A 21,737-nucleotide genomic window follows, 5' to 3' on the forward strand; every position below is an offset into this window, starting at 1 on the left:
GAGAAAAAGTAGTCCTTTTAAAAGAAAGTATGCAGCTGCATGTTGCAAATCGCATATTCTTTCTTAAAAACATCTACGCATTTTTTTTGCATCACTTGATTTGTTTAATTATTTTACACATAAAAATATTATGATAAAATGATCAAAAATTAAATATTTTACGAGATAGTTCGTATTTTATATAATATAAATATAATATAAATATAATATAAATATAATATAATTTTATATAATATAAAATACAAACTATCTCGTAAAATATTTAATTTTTGATCATTTTATCATAATACTTTTATATGTAAAATAATTAAACAAATCAAGTGATGCAAAAAAAATACGTAATGTTTTTAAGAAAAAATATGCGATTTGCAACATGCAGCTGCATACTTTCTTTTAAAAGGACTACTTTTTCTCATTCATCAAATAAGCAGGCAATTAAAAAATATTTGCATTCTTGTAAATCTGAGAGATTTATCCAAGAAAACTGTTCATTTACAGCTATAAAATTTATTAGAAAAAGAAACGGATAACAATAAATAAAAAAAAAACAACAAAAAACGAATAACGCGTTTTTCGCCCATTCTTCTTCATTTTGTTTTGATCACTGTAGAAACTTACCAAACACTTGAGATGAGGTTTAAAACGCATCAATTTTTTTGTAATTCAGATAATAAACATTATGCTGCATTTAGATACAATATGCTAAAGCATTGTCTTTCCTGATGCATTCACTAACTAAATAGGAATAAAAATGTTTTCTCAATCTTCTAACACATCAACAGTACGAAATCATTACTGCTTCGAGATACTGCAAGATAATAAATAAGCGTTGACCATTCCGTTGCAGATCACAAGATTCTATTAGCGGAGACTATAATATTGAATTCTCGCGTAAAAGATTCTCGTGCTTTGTAAATGGATTCCCTTCAGATATTCGATGCAAGCTGGATCTTTGGTTTGCAAATTAGTGCCGATTTATTACTTTGGCCTGCTTAAAATGAAAATAAATATGACATAAATATAAATAGGTAGTGTGACATTAAGATCTCGTTCATAAAGCAATCTTACCAGCATAATTGTCATCATCACAATTCAGTCTTCTTTTAGGTTGAATGAACAGTCACAGAATACATTACTTAAAGACATTATCTCATACTGTAATTGCATGATAGTTATCCCAGCATGCGTAGACCCAAAAATACATTATTTCTAGCGTGAAGATCCCACTCTAAATAAAAGAGATGATTAATGACTTGAAAATTAGTAGGCCTATGTTGCATATACGTACTCTTATATTATCAACTATGAAGATATAACAGAAAATACTCGTTTCTAATTATAATGTTTTATTACTTATATCTAAAAACTTGTCCCACATTACTAAAATACCCAAGCTCTATCAAATTAGCAAAGAATGCTTACCCAATGTCATTTCGTACGAAGAGCAAAATTTCTAAACTTACAAATATGTTTGATACTGAAAACTGATAATGAAATATTAAAACAATGACATATGTGAGGTTAAGATATATGTAGTAAGCAATATAGAAAAACGCTCTGTTAGAATATCTTTATAATTTATATATATAGTCTTTTTTCTTGTATATCTGTGTTTTACGTATGATATACTATCTATAAAAACAATTAATAATTGTATGATACTCTTTTGTACGTAAAATCTCTCGATGCCATAACGTATGTGGAATTTTAATTTCGAAAAAGTACAGTTATTAATTGTTTACGGATAGCATATATAACAGGAAAAATACAGATATACAAAAAATAAATCCATATATAATTAATAAAAATATTTTAAGAGAGCGTTTTTCTACATTGCCTACTGCACGGATAATAGATGTCCTAACTTCGCGTATGTCACTGGCTGCGGTAAGATGACATATATTTGTGAGATACCAATAATAGATAAAACATCGACATATAGACTTGGGCTGCGCATATCACATGTAAAAATCCACTTTTTAGAAAAGCATGTAGTGCTGTGCGGCCAATGTCGATCTCTTTCTATTCAACACCAATCAATGAAAGAGACAGAAATGGCCAATGGTACCGCTAAAATACGTTTCAATCAAAAAATGGTCCAGCTAAACTACGAAACATAAACATTTTTTTTCCGTGCTAAATATTTTACGAGATATTAAATTTTTTATATCAAATATGTCAGATTAAAATATAAAATAACTCAAAAAGTACTTAATAAAAAAATACTTTGTTATGGTGTTTTGCAAAGCTCTCGATGTCAGCTACAAGAATACTAAATAAAAAATGGGAGTTTCCATTTAAGATTTTAAAGTTGACCTTTACATGACCTTCAAATAATTTTCCAAGGTCAAATCATTGTCACCACCTTGTGGCCCTCTTGAAGCCACACAACTTTTGTTTGAAACATTTTTCGATTTAACGCAGTGTTTCTGAGATATTTGAGTGGGTCCTTTAAAATGGGACACCCTGTATATATATACAATATATATATATATATATATATATATATATATATATATATATATATATATATAATATATATCTATATATATTATATGGTATATATCTATATATGCACATCATGACAAAATCAAAAGAGACAATATGAGCAATATTATATTATTGTGTTCAAAATATGTATGCGACACAGACATCTGTGCTCTAAAATTGCTTGTACGAGATAGAGCAGTAGAAATACAACATTTTTTCTATCTCCACATATTTAAGACAACGCGAAAAAGTTGGGTTTTATTGCTCTGTCTAAAATATGCATATGCCCCTGACTCTAATTATTCTACGTAATACTGTCGATAACGTAACTATAAAGCGTTGGTAATATACCGACACTTTTAGTTACGTTTAGATGAGGGCGCTAACCCGTCGGAGTTCGCCCGTCGCTCCGGCATCCTCTTTTAAAGGGGATTCAACAGTGACGAGCGAACTCCGACGGATTAGCGCCCTCATCTAAGCGTAACTAAAATTATCGATAATACCGACCGAAATTATCGATAATATCAATAATTTTAGTTCCGCTGTTACCGATAATATTTCTGCATGTTTTATGTATATTTGAAAGAGAATTGTGTTCAATATGATGAAATCGGACAACATCGTGTATTTCTACTGCTGTATTGCCTCGCACGCATATCTAAGCGTATCTAAGCGTATAGATAACAGTATAACATAGACACGTGTCTGCCTTTATTGCATATTTGAACACAATTGCACACATTACTTATATGGACTTATATATATATATATATATATATATATATATGTGCGTCTGTGTGTGCCTTTCCATATATCTTTCCAAGAGGAATAATATTTGGCCATGTGTATGTGTGTGTGTGTGCATGTATTGTTATATATGCATTGTTCAAGTACAGTATGAGATAATGTTTTCGATCATTGTGTTTTCTGACTGTTCGTTCAACCTAAAGAAAGACTGAATTGTGATGATGACAATTATGCTGGTAAGATTGCTTTACAAGATCTTAATGTCGAGCTACCTATTTATATTGTATCATGTTTATTTTCATATTAAGCAGACGAAAGTAATAGATCGGCACTAGTTTGCAAACCAGGGAACCAGCTTGCATTGAATGTCTGGAGGGAATTCATTTACAAAGCACGAGAATCTTTTAAGCGAGAGTTTAATAATATAGTCTCCGCTAATAGAATCTTGTGATCTGTAATGGAATAATCATTCACCAACTTGCAGTGTCTGTTGAAGCAATAATGATTCTGTACTGTTGACGTGTTAGAAGATTGAATAAATATTTATATCACTATTTAGTTAGCGAGTACATTAGGAAAGATTGAGTTTTAGCATGTCATACCCAAATGCGGTATATTGTATTATATATATTATTATATATATTATTTATATATAACTGTATCACAAAAGAAAAATCTAATAACATTTTGGTCTTAATCGATTTATTAACTTTACTATTACGTTGCAGTGTACATATGAACAGATTATTTTTCAAAGAAATAATTGTATCAATATGGTGATTATATTTGCTATAATTATATGTGAAGGTTTACATGTATGTACTGTCTCACATAATGCATATACATATATTCGAATATGTTTCTTGTATGGTATTGTATGCTGTCCGTAAACAATTCAGGATTGTACTGTACTCTTTCGCGCTTAAAATCTCACGATGCTCTGATATACGTGAGATTTTTAGTGTGAAAGAGCACAGTACAATTCTGAATTGTTTACGGACATTATACCATACGAGAAACACCGATATAAAAATATACAAATATATAAATATATCTATTCTAGTACCATATTTGAATACATGTATATGCATTATGTGAAACAGTACATATATGTAAACCTTCAAGTATAATTATTACAAATATAATTATCATATTGATACAAGATTATTTATGTGAAAAATAATATGTTCAATGTATACACTTCAATGTAATTGTAATGTTGATAAATCGGTCAAAAACAAAATGTTATAAGATTTTTTTTTGTAATATAGATAATATACAATATGCTGTATTTTGGTATGATATGCTAAAGCACTGTTTTTGCTGATAAAATATCCCTCAAGCAGATTTATAATAGTCGGGGCTTGATATAGTAACGCGGCGTTTATAATGAATGATATTTTCTGATATAGGTGATTCAACACATTAGGTGTATATGGTGATATATTGAAATTTTGATTCGATTCGATTCGTTTTCTTATTTCGCGATACTTTATCTTTTTTCTCTCTCTCCTTCTCTTTCACTATATGTATATTGTATATTCGTATTGAGAAGAGTAATTGTTTGTTCTTTTCTTGTCTATATTTCTTCAAATATAAAATATATAATTATATATGTAATAAACAGTTATCTGCAAATACAAAAGAACACAATACAAAATAATATTGTTACTATCGCATTGTTATGACAATAAATATCAAATAAAAAATATACATTTGTAGATTGAATTACCCCTAACAAAAAGTTTTCTACCATTTTGCAAATAATCACGCAAATTTCTGAATTATTAATTACAGAAGCTTTTATATATGGTAATTTTCAATAATTATAATAACTAAAATTTTTCCGTGTTTGCTTACAAAATGATAGAAAACTTTTGTTCAGAACCTAATCTACATATATCTATTTTATATTCGATACTTATTGTCAAAGATATTCTTTATATATGTATATATTTATATATATGTGTGTATATTTATTTTAAAAATAAAAACGGAAATAATAGAAAAATTAGAACAGAATAATATCTTTAAAAAGGTATATTTATAATGAGTAACATAAATGGCACATAAGTATTATTGCACTGTTACATATGTACTATTCTATTTCATTTCTTTACGTTTCTTAAGTAATAGAAAACGAACTTTCTTACAAACTCATCATGGATATAATGTATCAAATAAAAAAGAAACACATTTTTATCAGTAATATTAATTGTGTCTATTACATTTGTACTGTTATGTTCTAACTTTGTATCTTTACATCTTTAAATAAAAAAATAAACTCTTCCAAACTGATTATTTTTATATATATAAATATATAATATGTATACTTTACATGCATATATTGGTTTATATTGCACTACGTATAGTGCTTTTTCTATCCAGTCTCTACTCAGTCTTAGTAAAAAATCATATCTTAGTAAAAAAAATAAACTTCTTAAACTGATTATTTTTATAAATATATCTATGTATACGTATACATACGTATATTGCTTTTTATTGCACTATATGTTGTACTTTTTCTAACAATCTTTATCTTTTGTAATAATCTAATAGTCTTTCTAATAGTCTCTAATAGCTTTCCGAATTGTTTTTTCGTATCATTAAACAATAAATCTTATATAAACTATAACGTATAAATTCGGTATTAACTACATAATTAATAATCACTACATAATTGTATTTAAATTCTCATTTCCTTCATCTTAATACGTTTTTGGTTATGTATCCACGTTTTAATCATAGGCACGCTTCGTTGTCCTAATAAGTCAGGATGCTTTTTAATAAGTTTTCCAATTTCATTGAATGTGGGTAATTTGTTGTCAGTGGAATCTATATGTAATGACCAAAAGCATCGATAACGATACGTTTTTCATTTTGTGTCCATCGATTGCGATTAGATACTGGAAATATTAAAATATTTATTAATTTATATAATTGTCTCTAAAGATTTCCATATAATATTTAATCGACATTTTATAAAATATTTTTTAAGATTTATATATACAGGGTATATGATGAAAAGTTTTGAATTATAAATAATATACATGTAGATTAGGTCATTCAGAACAAAAAGTTTTCTATTCCATTTTGCAAACAACCACGCAAATTTCTGAGTTATTAATTAAAAAAGCCTCTATACATGGCCATTTTTAATAATTAATAACTCAAATTTTATTGTGGTTTGCAAAATGGTAATCGATTTTTGTTCGGAATAACCAAATCTACATATATATTTTTTACTTAAAACTTTTTGTCAAACACCTTAATATATAAATATAAATATAAAATCATAATATTAAAATTGTGTATATGTATTATATATGTATTGTATTATAATTGCAAAATAACTTCTTTACTTACATTTTTTTTTGAATATCTTGCAGTTGACGGTTCTGAATCAATTTTTCCTTGATATTTATCACATTTTGATTATTTTGCATATTATCATCTAAGTAACTAGTATCCACATCTTCATCTACATCTACATCAACAGAAATTTATGAATCTATGACGGTATTCATAGTTCAATGTTATATTTGAAACCGTCTTAATTTTATCTTCAGATGCTGTAAATGCCATTTTATTGCTACATAACATCTGAAGATAAACTTAAGACGGCCTTAAATATAAAATCGGATTATGAATCTACTCTTATATTAAAGAAATCTATATGATCTTAAATTCTAAATTAGATCCACTCATTCCTTAATCACTATTTGACATTTGACTTAATTAAAGTACGATTAAAAAATTCAAATTTTATTTATGAAAGAATAAAGTACCTTGTTGAATGATTCTTCTGGATGCAATTTCCTTATTAATTTTATTATCGTAAGTTTCTGTGGTCTTCGTTGTATTTCCAATATCGGAAAGTCCAGAATCAGAATCATTACTATCACTTTCATTCATATCAGCTCCTTGTGCGGTTTCCAGATATTGAGATATTTCTAAGATTTCTTTTTCGATAACAGGTTGTCTGTAGTGAGATAAATGAATTTTATCGGCATGGCCCATAAAATTTGCAAGCGTTAAAATTTTATTTTCAGATAGATTATAATGAACACATATTGTTGCTATATGCTTCCGTAATTCAGTTGCACGAATAGTCTCTGGATTTTCTGCGCCACTTTCTATTGCATATTGCCGTAATAAGTCACACGCTAAAAGATATCTGTGTTTATCTTTTTTAAGCGAAGGAAGACCAAATAGGTATGGATTCTTCGAAGAAACTTTCGCAGCCTTTCTATATTTTAAAATCATTTCAATGCAATCTCTTAATTCTTCTGTTAGTAAGACTGGTACCGTTCGCCCAAGTTTACCTCTTAAGGTAAATCGTACATATTTTTTAGCAATTTCTTTGGCACGTGCTGAAAGCGCTTTATACATATCGTGTGTCTCATAATTAATTCCTTGATAAGCCTTATAATCCTCAATTAACGTGCTTTGTATCTCTCCGGCTCTACGACGATTAAACACCTGTATTGAAGTTAATGTTGCTTTTGTAAGTGAAAGCCATGCATTATAGGAAAAATTTTCTTTCAAAGAATTATAAGCTGTTTCACGTTCTTGTTTTAGAAAATTATGCAGCTTAATAATATCTGCTTTAGAGAGTAACGTAATTTTTCTACGTCTTATATTTCTACTCATTGTTTCCGATATTGTTTTTGTTATACGTGTTGCAAAATCTTCGGTAAATACTTTCAAAAAATCTTCGGCACGTAATTTCCTTTCCTCGTCTTCTTTTCTAATACATCGATTGATCAAAAGTTTACCTATTTCTTTTATCAAACCTTCAAGTCTAGAAGCCAGTGAAGGAGTTTTATAAAATTTTCCACATAAAGATAAACCGGCTAGGGTATTAATTGTTTCAATGCAAGTATTGCTATATCGGGGGAAATAAATAGAAGCAAAATCCGTAATATCAGAATTTTTATATTTCAATACTTGAAGTAGGCGACCCAGCCTTCTCATTTTTTGTCTAATCATTGCATCATTGTGTTCAGATGTTTTATATTTTTCGCACTGTTGATTACCGAATGCGATTATTAACTCATCGTAACGTAAACCCCTCACTACATCATCTTCTCGTAAAAGTGGAAAAACTCGTAATCTTAGAACATTACTTGCTTATGTATACGTCCTATTATTTGTCTTCCTAAAACCGATATCGATCTGTTATCTTTAGTTTTAATTATCTCTTTAATGCATCTCTGATAGTGATGTCTGCTTGTAAGTTTCAGAATGAAAGCTTTACATTTTGGACATACGACATAATCAGAAGGTATCCTGTTGTGTTCTTTTTTTGAACGTCTTTCTACTAGTAGTTCTCCATCATTTCGTGAACAATCGATATTAAAATAGAAATCTCCACGTCTACGTATCGTTTCTAGAATCTTTTTTCGTTTTGCATTTCTTTTTGGCATATATGTTTAAATTTTTGTACTTCTAATTCATTCGCATGTACTCTTTCAAGATGACGAGCTATTTTGCTCTGAAACATGTTACAATACATACAGAAATGCTTCTTGTTTCCTGCACCAGCTGATGTAACAAACATTTCAGCGTCATCCCGAGCACATTTACCAGATGTGTTTAGTGACATTGATATGTCTAAACCACTAGAAGTATTTGCTGAACTGTTAGTTTCTCTAGCAAGAGAATTTGTTGCCTGATCCATCACAGGTTGAACAAAACTTTCATCAGATGAAGTGTTTGATGGTACGTAAGATGTATCCTCATTATGAATATTTTTTGAAATGTTGTCTTGCACAGTTTTAGTATTATTAAGACATGCTAAGAAGAGAAAAAAAACGGACATTAAATATCACAAAAATTATAGACTTGATGCTAATATATAAGAAAATATATGATCAGTTTTATCTATATAGTTAAGGAGATGCTGGACTTCGATATAACTGCTTTTGTAGTTTAGTCTTTATTTTTTATTGGTTACATATAATGGCGAATGGTTTTCAGTGTGAAAGTACAAACGCTAATGAATGAAAGACTGCCCAATGTTATATAAAACTCGACAAAAGAGTTTCATGTAACATTAAGTCTTCTATTCATTAGCGTTTGTACTTCCATACTGTAAAAGCATTGCCATTCTATGCAACTAATAAAAAGAGTAAACTTCGAAAGCAATTACATCGGAGTTCAGCATCTCTTTAAAGTTTCAAGATATTCATTGTAACCGTCTTTATTTAATGAAGTCAGAAGCGAGAAATCACATCCAAAAATTCGTGTAGTATACATTGAAAAAAAATATATATCTATAAAACGATATTGCGATCGATTCAGCAAATTTGTGAAATGCTCCGAAAACTTTTTTTATTGTGATAATTAATAAATAGCCGTAAAATTAATGTAACATCATCATAAATTATGAAAAAAATAATTAAAACATAAGTTGCATGTTATATTAATTTTACGACTATTTATTGATTCTTATAGTAAAATGAAAGTGTTTGGTGCATTTTATAATTTCACTGAATCGATCACAAATATCGTTTTATGAATACATCTTTTTATTTCAATGTATACGGCAAGAAGTTTTAGCATGCAATTGTTTGTTTCTGACGTTATCAAATAATGACAGTTGCAATGAACCCAGAAGCCTCAATTAATAATTAAATAAGCATTTCAATTACATTAAAAGAAAGTGATTTATAAATAAGTTATTTTTTATATTAAAACAACAGAAAGTAAATATTGCAAATATTGAATAAATATTGCAAGATCGCATCTTCTTTAGATAACCAAACCTACGCAGACAGATTCTGAGCATAACTTCCCAGTCAGCTAGGTCTGTTCTAACAGATATTGCCAAGTGCTTGCTACAAATTATTGTCAGCAAAAAGGCTACAAATTTGGTACAAGAGTTGTTATTACCGATTAAGCTGGCAGATTGCCGGCAAGAATCAAACAAAGCTTGCTAACATAACTACACAGCAAATTGGCGGCAGAAACCGAGCAAAGCTTGCTGACATGACTGACATCAGATTGTCGGCAAAAACTGAGCAGGATCTAGAGTGCGCAATCTGATGGCAAATTGGCAGCAAAAACCGAACAAAATCTGCAGCTTATTACAAAGTATTATAAAATAGTTCAGTCGCTTATCGCTATGCGGCGCGTTATTCTATACCCGTATTCAAATTCTTGTCATGAGTGTATATAAAGCCTACAAAATATGCTAATAATATTATAATATATATATTTCTATCAGTTCAATTTTTGACACAATTCTTATACAGGAAATTCAGATATTGAATTGATTTTTTGCAAATCGGACAGATAATTGTTCGATTTTCACTTATTCAAACAATTTCTGTCCAAAAAGATCTTTAATTTTATAAATTAAGGCTCCTGAGTAGTCGCCGCGGCCATATTGGAATGATGACATCAGAAACGAGAAATGACACGCTGAGAATTCTTGCGTGCCATTTTTAAATAAAAAGATATTTTAAAGAAACAAGACTACAAATCGCTTTAGTATACTCGTAAAATTGTCCGAAAACTAAGCTTTTTCTTTGACAATTAATAAATAACTGTAAAATGAGTGTCAAAGTAAGCCTAGTCATATGGGAAAACATGTAGTTTGACAGCTGTCGAAAGAAGTGGAAAATGTTCTTTTTACATAATACTTAACTTGCTAAGCTTAGTTTTCGGACAATTTTATAAGTTTCACAAATACGTTACACATCACAGCATTAGCATAAAGTGAATAATTACGAAATGGCACGCAAGAATAATTTGGGCTGCCAAAACGCCTCATAGTTCATCGATTTGCAACGTGAGGCGCTGCATAAAAATTCTGACATATGGGTAACACGCTGGTAACTTGTAGCTAACACGTAACATATATATAGTATATATCTTTTATATATCTATTATATAGTGTAGTACTCTATTAGAAAAATACTTGAGCAAAGGAAGGGCGCAATGCTCAGCCATTTCCCAAAAAATTTGATTTTAATAATATTTAAATAATATATTTTCTTATATACAGCTCCGTTAGGTCGATTATTGAGAAGGCGACGTAGCTCGGACATTAAAGCGGGTGACTACCACGCATCAGACCCGGGTTCAATCCTTGTCCCTGGCACTTTTTTCTCATTCTTTTTTATATAGCAACGAATATTTATTCATGTAAAATAAAGTTAACTAAATTAAATTTCTTTTAATTGCACTTTTGGAAGGCAATTTTCTTTTAATTTATTCAATTTAATTTATTCAATTTTAATTTATTATTTTATACATTCTATCCGATACAAAACGAAGTAAATAAAACGCCATTTTTTGAACATAATTATAATTTAATACAAAATTACAACAAGTAATTACGACAAGTATATCATCCGAATAATTGTAACCGATCTGTAGAGAATGTTGATGTTAGTGATAATAAGGATGAATAAGTTTTGACACATTTGTTTGTAATTTTGTACTAAATTATAACTATGTTCATATAGTGGCGTTTTATTTGCTTTATTTTATATCGAGTAGAATGCATAAAATAATAAGGTTGTAAATTTAACAAAAATTATGCTCAGTTTCATGAATAAATTAAAAGAAAATTGCCTTCCGAAAGTGCAAATTAAAAAAAATTTAATTTAATTAACTTATTTTACACGAATAAATATTCGTTGTTAGATTGTATGAAAAAAGAATAAGAAAAAGAGTGGCAGGGACAAGAATTGAACCCAGGTTGGATGCGTGATAGTCACGCGCTTAATGCCCGAGCTACACCGCCTTTTCCCTAATTGATATAACGGAGCCAGATATATGAAAGCCATATTGTTTAAATCATTTTCTTGGAAATGGCTAGCATTGCGCTCTATCCCTTTGCGCAAGTATTTTTCTAATAGAGTACTACACTATAAAAGCCTTTTTCAATTCGGTAATCCTAAAGTCGCGTCCTCCTCTGCTAGTCACAGGAACGTGCGCATCATAAATATAATAGCACAATACTCTAGTTCTCTAGTAGTAGAGGTTTTCATTAAAATTTTCTATTCAATATTTTATTTTGTATTAATAACAAAAATAATTATTATTCTATTATTAATTACGTATATGTACGTTCTATAACAATTCAAAATATTTATGTTTTATGGTTATCAAAGTATTGTGCTATCACATTTGTGAAACGCACGTTCTTGAAACTAAGTGATGCGCTCCTTAGTTACGATTTACGATGCAGTGATGCGTTGCTAAGGAGCGAGGGATAAAAGGGGAGCAGCGAGCAGTAGGCATGAGCTAAAAAATCCAGCCGAAAGTTACATATAAATCCCAGTTTACTTATATCAGTGCTGCTGGGATTTACTTGCACATTTCGGCCCGATTCTGTGGCTCACGTCTATTGCTCCCCACTCACCGCTCGTGCGTTAGCAACAAGTCGCCAGATATGCGTGACTAAGGACCGCGACGCTTCGTCTTAGGAGCGTTTATATGTAAGAATGCCCAAATATAATAATAAGACAATACTTTTCTAAATACACCGCGAAAATTCTTAGAATTAAAAGTTTTTTTTCAATATTTTATAATTTATTGATTTAAAATATTGAAGAAAAACTTTTAATTATAGAAAAGTATTGTCTTATTATTATATTTGGGCATTCTTATATACGGACGCTCCTGAGACAAAGCGTCGCGTTCCTTAGTTACGCGTATCTGGAGACTCGTTGCTAACGCACGAGCGGTGAGTGGGGAACAATAGGCGTGAGTCACGAAATCGGGCCAAAATGTGCAAGTAAATCCCAGCACTGACTTATATGATAAGTCGTTGAACAGGATTCTTATTCCTACCGCAGCATCTTTATTCCTATGTCGCCACCGTCAACTTGGAGTTTCACGGTGACTACTCAAGAGCCTTAAGTTATTTGAATTTACCTATATGTTTTAACATATTAATATATGATTTTATATAATGTCTAATTATCTAATGGTCATTTTATGACCAAAACTTATCATCATTTTGTTACTTAGGGTTAAGGCTTTAAATCTATTTAAATATATACTTTTATAGGAATGGCCAAAAGCTGCAGAATTTGTTCAGTTTTTGCTGACAATCTGCTATCAGATTGTCTTGCGCAGATCTTGCTCGATTTTTGCCATCAATTTGACGTCAAATCATGTCAAGCTTTGCTCAGTTTTTGCCGTCAATTTGCTGTCAGGTTAGAGTGGCCTTCACTTGGACACAGTACAATTGGACACGGTGCAAATGGACACGTTACAAATGGACACGAGATTGTGCACACGGTTTAATTGGACACAGTGCATTTGGACACAGTAATTTTGGATACAGTAGCTTTTGGACACATAAGAAAATACGCATCGTTTACTTGGACACCGCTCAATTGGACACTGTTCATTTGGACACCGTTCGTTTGGACACAGAAAGATGCGCACCGTTCATTTGGACACCGTTCGTTTGGACACCGTTATTTGCCCATCGTTCGTTTGGACACCGTTCATTTGCCCATCGTTCGTTTGGACACCGTTCATTTGCCCACTGTTCGTTTGGACACCGTTCATTTGCCCACCGTTCGTTTGGACACCGTTCATTTGCCCACCGTTCGTTTGGACACCGTTCATTTGTACACAGAAACATGCTCACTGTTTGTTTGAATATGTAACAGATGGAGAGAAATAAAAATCATTTTGGGAAAATATAATCAGTATTCTTATAACACTTTATACTGGTAAATCTATGTAAAATATGAAATCGTGAAAAGGAGATACATTTGAAGGTTATAATATCTGTCAAAATAAAATATATTCATACTTATATATCTCTGATACTGATGTCATTAATTTTACATTGCTTTTAGCACTTTGTTTAGCCTTTCGCATATTTGGATGTCATGCATGGATACAGTGGGTTCCGCCCCCCCTGCGGGGGGGCTCCACTTCCGGAAGATATAACCTAACCCAAACCTATTTCTTATTTAAAACAAAAATTTGGTGTGGATTACGTCGTATAACTTAAATCAAATTTTGGTGTCCAAACGAACGGTGTCCAAACGAACGGTGGGCAAATGAACGGTGTCCAAACGAACGGTGGGCAAATAACGGTGTCCAAACGAACGGTGTCCAAATGAACGGTGCGCATCTTTCTGTGTCCAAACGAACGGTGTCCAAATGAACAGTGTCCAATTGAGCGGTGTCCAAGTAAACGATGCGTATTTTCTTATGTGTCCAAAAGCTACTGTATCCAAAATTACTGTGTCCAAATGCACTGTGTCCAATTGAACCGTGTGCAAAATCTCGTGTCCATTTGTAACGTGTCCATTTGCACCGTGTCCAATTATACTGTGTCCAAGTGCACCACTCCCGTCAGGTTATGTCAACAAGCTTTGTCACCAAAACACAAGCTTAATGCGGACACAGATGGCACTGGATTTGTTACCAAGTTTTGAGCGAATTTGATGCCAATTTGGCAACAGTTTGTTATCAAATTGCTTACTGGGTTATAATTTACTGTTGCATTTTAATGTAAATAAAAAGAGAGGACAATAATAGATTTATTTTTGATAAACCGATGTTCAGATTTATATGATCATGGATTCTTACTTCTTTCTTTTGAGATAGAATTTACCTTAAGAAAAATATATTAATGAAGAAATATTTGAAGGAAGAAAGAATTGCAAAGAATCTAAAATAATTATCTGCACACATTCGAAATGTACTGCAAATGTTGCTGCAAGAGTACCAAAACATAACATGCAGTTATAAAAAATAAATTTCTTGTATAACCTTCATTGAGATTTCCAACGTCATTTTGGACGCCTCTGTCTGATATGTTTATATATAGTAGACTAGAAGTATTTGCTGAACTGTTAGTTTGTTTAGCAACAGAATTTGTTGCATGATCTATCACAGGTTGAACAAAACCATCCTCAGAAGTGTTTGATACGTAAGATGAATCCTTATCATAAAAATTTTTTGAAACATTGTCTTGTACAATATTATTATTATTAAGGCATGCTAAGAAGAGAAAAGAATGGACGTTAAATATACAAAAATTATACATTTAATATTAATATATAAAGAAATGATCATATTTATTTACTATTTACTATTTATTACTATTGTTAATTAATAACACAAGTTGACAACTTTAATCTTTTTTGCGCTATCTCGAATTGGACCTGGCGACTCTGAAGGATTTTTGCGCGCTGAAATCGAATCCAAATTTGTCTATTACGTTACATTTTTGACTAAATTGGCATCAGAAATTTAAAACAACGATTTTAAGAAATAATTATAGTGTTATAAATGATATTTTTGCGTGACATTAACAAAAATTTAAAAAGAAATTACTATCAATGGGACAAATGTCATAACATTCCTTAAAATCTTCGTTCTGAGCTTTTTTAACGCTATTCTTCTCAAAATTGTATCGTAATAGACAAACTTGGACGATGAATTTGGTCTCAGCGCGCAAAAATCCTTCGGGATTACCATATCCAGTCCGAGATAGTCCGAATGAAATAAAATTTATCGGCCTATGTAAATAAATACATAAGCATTGCAATTATATTAAAAAAAGATGATATAAATAAGTTATTCTTTTATATTAAAGTAACAGAGTAAATTATCGCATTTTATATAATTTTCCACTTTTGCATTTTATTATTGCAATTCAATGTAAATAAAGAGACGACAACGATATAATTATTTCGATAGATTGATGATCAGATGTATCTGATCATGGATTCTTAATTCGTTTTGCTGAGATTAGTTTTTTTTTTTAGATAGTTAGCTCACTTTAACAAAATGTGAATAAAGGGAGATTTAGAATGTGCAAAGTATTTAAAATAATTATTTTATATAGTACACACCGCGCGTGGAACGTATAATAATTAATATATTATATAATATTAGAACGGGTCTAAAATTGTTAATTGTACAATAAAAGAAACATATAAACATAATTATTTACTAAATACTATTTAAGATATAGTTACATACGAGTAATAATAACTATTATAATTATTTTTAAACAATAATATACCTTTAGTGGAAACAGGTTCACGTATTTCGGAATCTTTAGAAATTATAGCTGCTGCAGTAGTGCATTCGAATAAGTCGTAATCTTCATATACTTCAAACATATTTCCATGCCAGTTATATGAAAAATTATCTAAAATTATAATTAAATTAAATATTATATAATATAACACAATACCCAGTGAAAGATAAAAATAAAGAAATGAATACTGTTAATCTAAAGAAATGGTCTACTATAGCTATGTGTGACTTTTACAACATAGAAAATTAAGTAGAGAGACTAAAAGAGAATTCATTTTTACAAAGATCTAAATAAATCAATCAAGATTAATATAAAACAGTACAAATGTTCTGACATTAACAATAATCGCCAATAATATAAAATAATCTTTAAAAATTTGATATTTAAAATAACCAATAAATGTTACAAGTATATAGTTATAAAGAATAAACTTAAAATATAGTAATTTAAATTAAACGAGTATAAACTTTTACGGCCAATACATATCGACATATACATACAAATACTTGTAGAAATATATTATATGTATTACATGTGTGTGTGTGTAATATTTTTATACTCTTATAACATTTATTGGTCATTTCAAATATCAAATTTTTAAAGATTATTTTATATTATTGGCGATTATTGTTAATGTCAGAACATTTGTACTGTTTTATATTGATCTTGATTGATTTAGATTTATTTAGATCTTTGTAAAAACGAACTCTCTTTTAGTCTCTCTATTTTTTAATTTTCTGCACAAACTACACAATTCGATGCTTTATGAAAAATAAATTTCTTGTCTAACCTTCATTGAGATTTCCAACGTCATCCTGGGCACTTCTGTCTGATACATTTAGTGACGTTATATGAGGTGATGTATGTAATCGACTAGAAATATTTGCTGAGCTATTTTGTTTAACAACAGAATTTGTTGCCTGATTTATCACAGCTTGAATAAAACTTTCATCAGATGGATTGTTTCGTACGTAAGATGGATCCTCATCATAAATACTTTTTGAAATGTTGTCTTGCATAATATTATTACTATTAAGATATGCTAGGAAAAACAAAAATAGATGTTAAATGTCACAAAAATTATAGATTTTGTACTAATAAATAAGAAAATATGACCACATTTATTCGTATAATTAATTATTAATTAAATACAAAAGCATTTCAATTAAATTAAGAAATATAAATTTTATTTAAATGTGATTAGCAATATAATTTGCAGCAATATAAAATAATAAATTAAATAAATAATTAAATAAATAATAATACAAATGAATTAACCATCTTACCATTTTGATTCTGGATTTGAAGCAAGTTTTGTTTCTCGTGCATGTTTGGCAAAGTACGTTGTAATATTATTTTAGGTACGTTGTTAGCTAAAGAATACTTAATATCATTAAGTACAGTAATATTTTCTACAATAGAAAATAGAATAAAGATTTTAAAATATAATAATTAAATTAATGTTCGACACAACAAATCAAAGATATAATAGTTCAATTGGCCATTTCTAAACCTTTTAAAAATATAGGATCAATGCTGTGTGTGTTGAATGGGTTATATACTACATGTACGCATGACAAAGTACGTTATAATATTATTTTAGGTACGTTGTTAGTTAAAGAATGCTTAATATCATTAAGTATAGTAATATTTTCTACAATAGAAAGTAGAACAAAAATTTTAAAATATAATAATTAAATTAGTGCTTGACACAACAAATCAAAGATATAATAGTTCAATTGGCCATCTCTAATCCTTTTAAAAATATAATATAATATAAGATCAGGGTTGGGAAAGTTACTTTATAAAAGTAACTCGTTACCGTTACCGTTATTTTTTCTAAAAAGTATCTCGTTACCGTTACTCGTTACCAATTTTAAAAAGTAACTCGTTACCGTTACAGTTACTAAAAAGTAACGAGTCGTTACAATTTCCGTTACTTTTTTACAATACAAACTAATAAATTATTTTGCATAAGAAAAACTTTTAAAAAATTGTAAGCAAGATTTCATTCAAGGTTTATTACAAAATAAATGATTAAATTTTATCGAAATTCTTTATTAATTTTTAATAAAATTTGTTGCTCCATAGTATCATCATTTAAATGCCCTCTTTGTGGTGTTAATACAGAGCCACCGATGCTAAACATTCTTTCTACAGATGCACTGCTTGGTAGAGCTGTATTATATTTAATAAAATGTTTTTTAAGTTTTGGATAGTCGTTTAACATTTCTATATTACAATTATTTGATTTTAAAAACCGTTGCAATTCTTCTTGTTCAGATTCATTTTGCACCGTTTTTTGCTCAAAAATGAAAAAATCATCGTGATCGTCAGATTTTCCAGCTTTTGAAGAATTTTCAGTTGATCGGATTCCCAATAAATCCTCCAAGTAATTTTCAGCACGTTTTCTTTTTTCTCCGGTTAACCAGTTTAACTTAAATTTTGGATGTAAACATGCTGCTATTATTATTTCTTCTGTTTCAAATATTGTACGAAATCTAAAATCAAATATAGTAAATTAAGCGACATTGTTTGTTTTATTGAAATTAATACTTTTGAATCAATAGTTTAAAATAAAATAATATTTTTCAATTAAATCCTTATTTAAAATTAAATAACATATGTATTAATCAAATTAATAAGTTACCTTTTATTTAAACCTTGTTGAATAGCTTCAACTAATGAATGGCAATCTATAAGGTCAGATTTATTGAGATTTTCTAATTTTCGTTGCAAGGTACTTAGAACTGGTAGTAAATGAGAGCTCTGCTTTTCCGAAAAGATAAAGCTCTCATTGGATATCGCGCGTCGCGTCATCGCACTGGTCTGCAAGAGCCATAAGTTGATCAATCACATTCAAGCATTTTTACAACATAATAAGAATGCTAATTGGTCGATTTGCTTACGGCTTTACGGTTAAAATAAAAATTTTATCACGCACAATAGCAAGAATAATATCTTAAATCAAAAAATTTGAAAAAAGTAACGATAAAAGTAACTGTTAAATTCGTTACTCGTTACCGAAAAATGTAACGAAGTTACTTTTTCCGTTACAAATAAAATTTGTAACGCCATTACCGTTACAGTTACCGAAAAAAAGTAACTGTAACGGTAACGGCGTTACAAGTAACGCGTTACTTCCCAACCCTGTATAAGATCGATATTGTGTGTGTTGAATAGGTTATATATTAATGTATTGTACATAAGTATTATACTTATGCATATACTTACTATGTTGCGCTATAACAAGTATACTTGACATTTCTATATTTTGCCACACATTCATTTCCATGTTTTATAATGGTTTTTGATTTACAAATATGATAAATCCCGTCGTTGAATAATACGAGTGCATTGCGTATGTTTCTTAATACATAATACGACATACGTGGCAATATCTATGTTCTTTTTTTCATATACGCATCTCTCTTTATTACATTAGAAAATAGTACTGATTGTTGTACAACATCTATTTCACATACTGAAATTTATTAAAGTCATATCTAATTATTAGATTTACCTTTATATGATTTTTAACAAAGATTGTATAAATGACCGTTACTAATTTGCTAAGTTACTAATTGCGTCACGATATGGCCTGTTGCATTGCGTTCGAATGATCCTATGATTGTACACGCATTAAGCCTATTGCACAATACAAAAGTACAGGCAATAGGAATAAGAAATAAAAATTATTCACCAATAGGAGCAGGGAATAATATCTATTTCCTGCTCCTATTGGTGGATAATTTTTATTTCTTGTTCCTATTGCCTATACTTTTGTATTGTGCAACAGGCTTTACGCACTATCACTGGCATGTTTCGAAATTCACTGCTAGTCAGTGATGGCAGATTCGGGACTGCGCTACATGCCACAGAGTGTGGAAGGTATGATGCACACAAAGGAAGAGCCGTGTACGTGTGCGCTCGGCGCTCGGCCAACTTCGGGCAATAGAAGAAGGCAGGCATACAATCCTCTGTCTTTTTCTTTCCCGAACTATAGCTATAGCTATGACACGTTGCTTGCCTCGAGATTTCGGGATCTTGAGAATCACATACGTTAGCGGCAGCTTGACTCGTCTAATAAATTACGCGCCCTTCTCGCATTTAGCTTGATTATTTTACAACTACATAAAAATTACTAATTAAATAAATATTCTAATTACATTGAAATTTATTCTATATATAAAAGATATAAACTAATTAAAAGAGCGTAAAGGTGATAGAGAATCATTCAATTTTACTAAATAAGTAAGCTAATTTAGGCTTTTAGGTTCCTTAATATTAATATATATAAACATTTTTTAATAATTATTTAAAATTTTTTGCACGCTCGCCGTTTTTATTATCACTGTTTTCTAGAAAGATCTCGACACTCTGAGATGACAAAACCTGTTATTTGTTTGTGACTTTATTTGTTATTAGATAGAAATGACAAGGCAGTTAGTCTTGTACAAAATTATTTATCGAGGCACGCATGTTTTTCTCGCTGACTTTATTCAGTAGTCACTGACAAAAGACAATCGATACATTTACGATAAACATTCTATTTCTGATCGTTTCAATTGTTGATCGCCGTCTTGCAAAATAATATTCACAACGTTTATTAAGTAAGTTGCATTTTCATATATACATATACACGCACACACAAACACATACGCATATATATTTTGCAGCTTTTTTGTTTTTTCTCTTTTTTTAGTAATTGACATAAAAATGTGTGATGAATTGACTAAAAAACCTAAGCGAAGTTTTGCAGAAGCTTGGCTTAGTGATGATCGATACAAATCTTGGATACACAAAGTATCATCCGATGGTAGTCTTTATTATTGTAGTAAAAAATTTTTCATGTTCATCACGTGTTTCCAGGCATGCGGATTCTGCGTGTCATAAAAGTAGTATTAAAGAAAATGTTTTATGTAATAATAATAATGAAAATTTACAAAATAAAAATACACAATATATAAAAACATTTCGACCACAATGGCTAGAAATAAACGAATTCAAATTATGGTTACGCGAAGTGCCAAATGATGCCAGTTCATTTTTTTGTTTGATTTGTAATAGATCAATTGCTGGCGGTCTATCACAAATATATCGACACGAAGAATCCACCATGCATAGAAAAAAATATGAAATAAGTAATATAGAAGCGAACAAATCGAACGAAGATTTGGATAAGCAAATTGATGAATCGCTTTTAACATTTGAGCAAAAAAAAATCAGCGGAAATACGATATGCCGCATTAATTACTGAAACAAATATTTCTTATCAAACTGCAAAAGAGATTCTCAGCTTTTTTCAAGAGATAGGAAAAGATCCTAATGCGTTAAGAAGCATGAATATGGGTCGAGCTAAATATAAAAATATAATTTCCAATGTTTTGTGTCCCGTAGAAAATGAAAATATCGTTCAGAAGCTTCAGGAAACTAAATTCTGTTTTTATTGACGAAACGT

At 29.9% G+C, this 21,737-nt stretch overlaps 2 protein-coding genes, 1 long non-coding RNA gene and 1 pseudogene across 5 annotated transcripts in view; 1 reads left to right on the top strand and 3 right to left on the bottom strand.

The window, feature by feature from the left end:
• LOC138942189 (uncharacterized) overlaps nt 1-21,737 on the top strand; it is a 351,185-nt pseudogene that overhangs the window by 12,030 nt on the left and 317,418 nt on the right.
• On the bottom strand, nt 5,455-8,237 carry LOC138941999 (uncharacterized). The gene is made up of 3 exons (XM_070312019.1): nt 7,026-8,237; nt 6,604-6,724; nt 5,455-6,143 (listed from the first exon to the last, which is right to left on the bottom strand). Exons 1-3 carry the CDS (start codon nt 8,227-8,229, stop codon nt 6,137-6,139), a joined length of 1,332 nt encoding a protein of 443 aa, XP_070168120.1. The 5' UTR covers nt 8,230-8,237; the 3' UTR covers nt 5,455-6,136.
• LOC138942002 (probable serine/threonine-protein kinase DDB_G0276461) lies at nt 8,605-17,888 on the bottom strand. Of its 2 annotated transcripts, none has more exons than XM_070312020.1 (5): nt 17,563-17,888; nt 17,067-17,318; nt 16,259-16,387; nt 14,998-15,228; nt 8,605-9,036 (listed from the first exon to the last, which is right to left on the bottom strand). In XM_070312020.1, the coding sequence occupies exons 1-5, from the start codon at nt 17,603-17,605 to the stop codon at nt 8,630-8,632; spliced, it is 1,062 nt and encodes a 353-aa protein (XP_070168121.1). In that variant the 5' UTR covers nt 17,606-17,888; the 3' UTR covers nt 8,605-8,629. The 2 variants fall into 2 exon arrangements, with proteins under 2 accessions (XP_070168121.1, XP_070168122.1); XM_070312021.1 differs by having other exon boundaries at nt 14,998-15,114; nt 17,563-17,887.
• The window catches only part of LOC138942007 (uncharacterized), a 166,321-nt gene continuing 162,698 nt past the window's right edge, over nt 18,115-21,737 (bottom strand). The window contains exons 4-5 of one of the 2 annotated variants that reach the window (XR_011448235.1): nt 18,927-19,105; nt 18,115-18,777 (exon numbers count right to left, since the gene is read on the bottom strand). This is a non-coding gene — a long non-coding RNA (uncharacterized lncRNA). The remainder of the gene's footprint in view (nt 18,778-18,926; nt 19,106-21,737) is intronic. The other variant, XR_011448234.1, reaches the window with a different exon arrangement.

This window comes from Polyergus mexicanus, unplaced genomic scaffold (assembly GCF_030449975.1).
Source record: "Polyergus mexicanus isolate NDT 795.1 unplaced genomic scaffold, iyPolMexi1.0 SCAF_21, whole genome shotgun sequence".
NCBI classification, from domain to species: domain Eukaryota; kingdom Metazoa; phylum Arthropoda; class Insecta; order Hymenoptera; family Formicidae; genus Polyergus; species Polyergus mexicanus.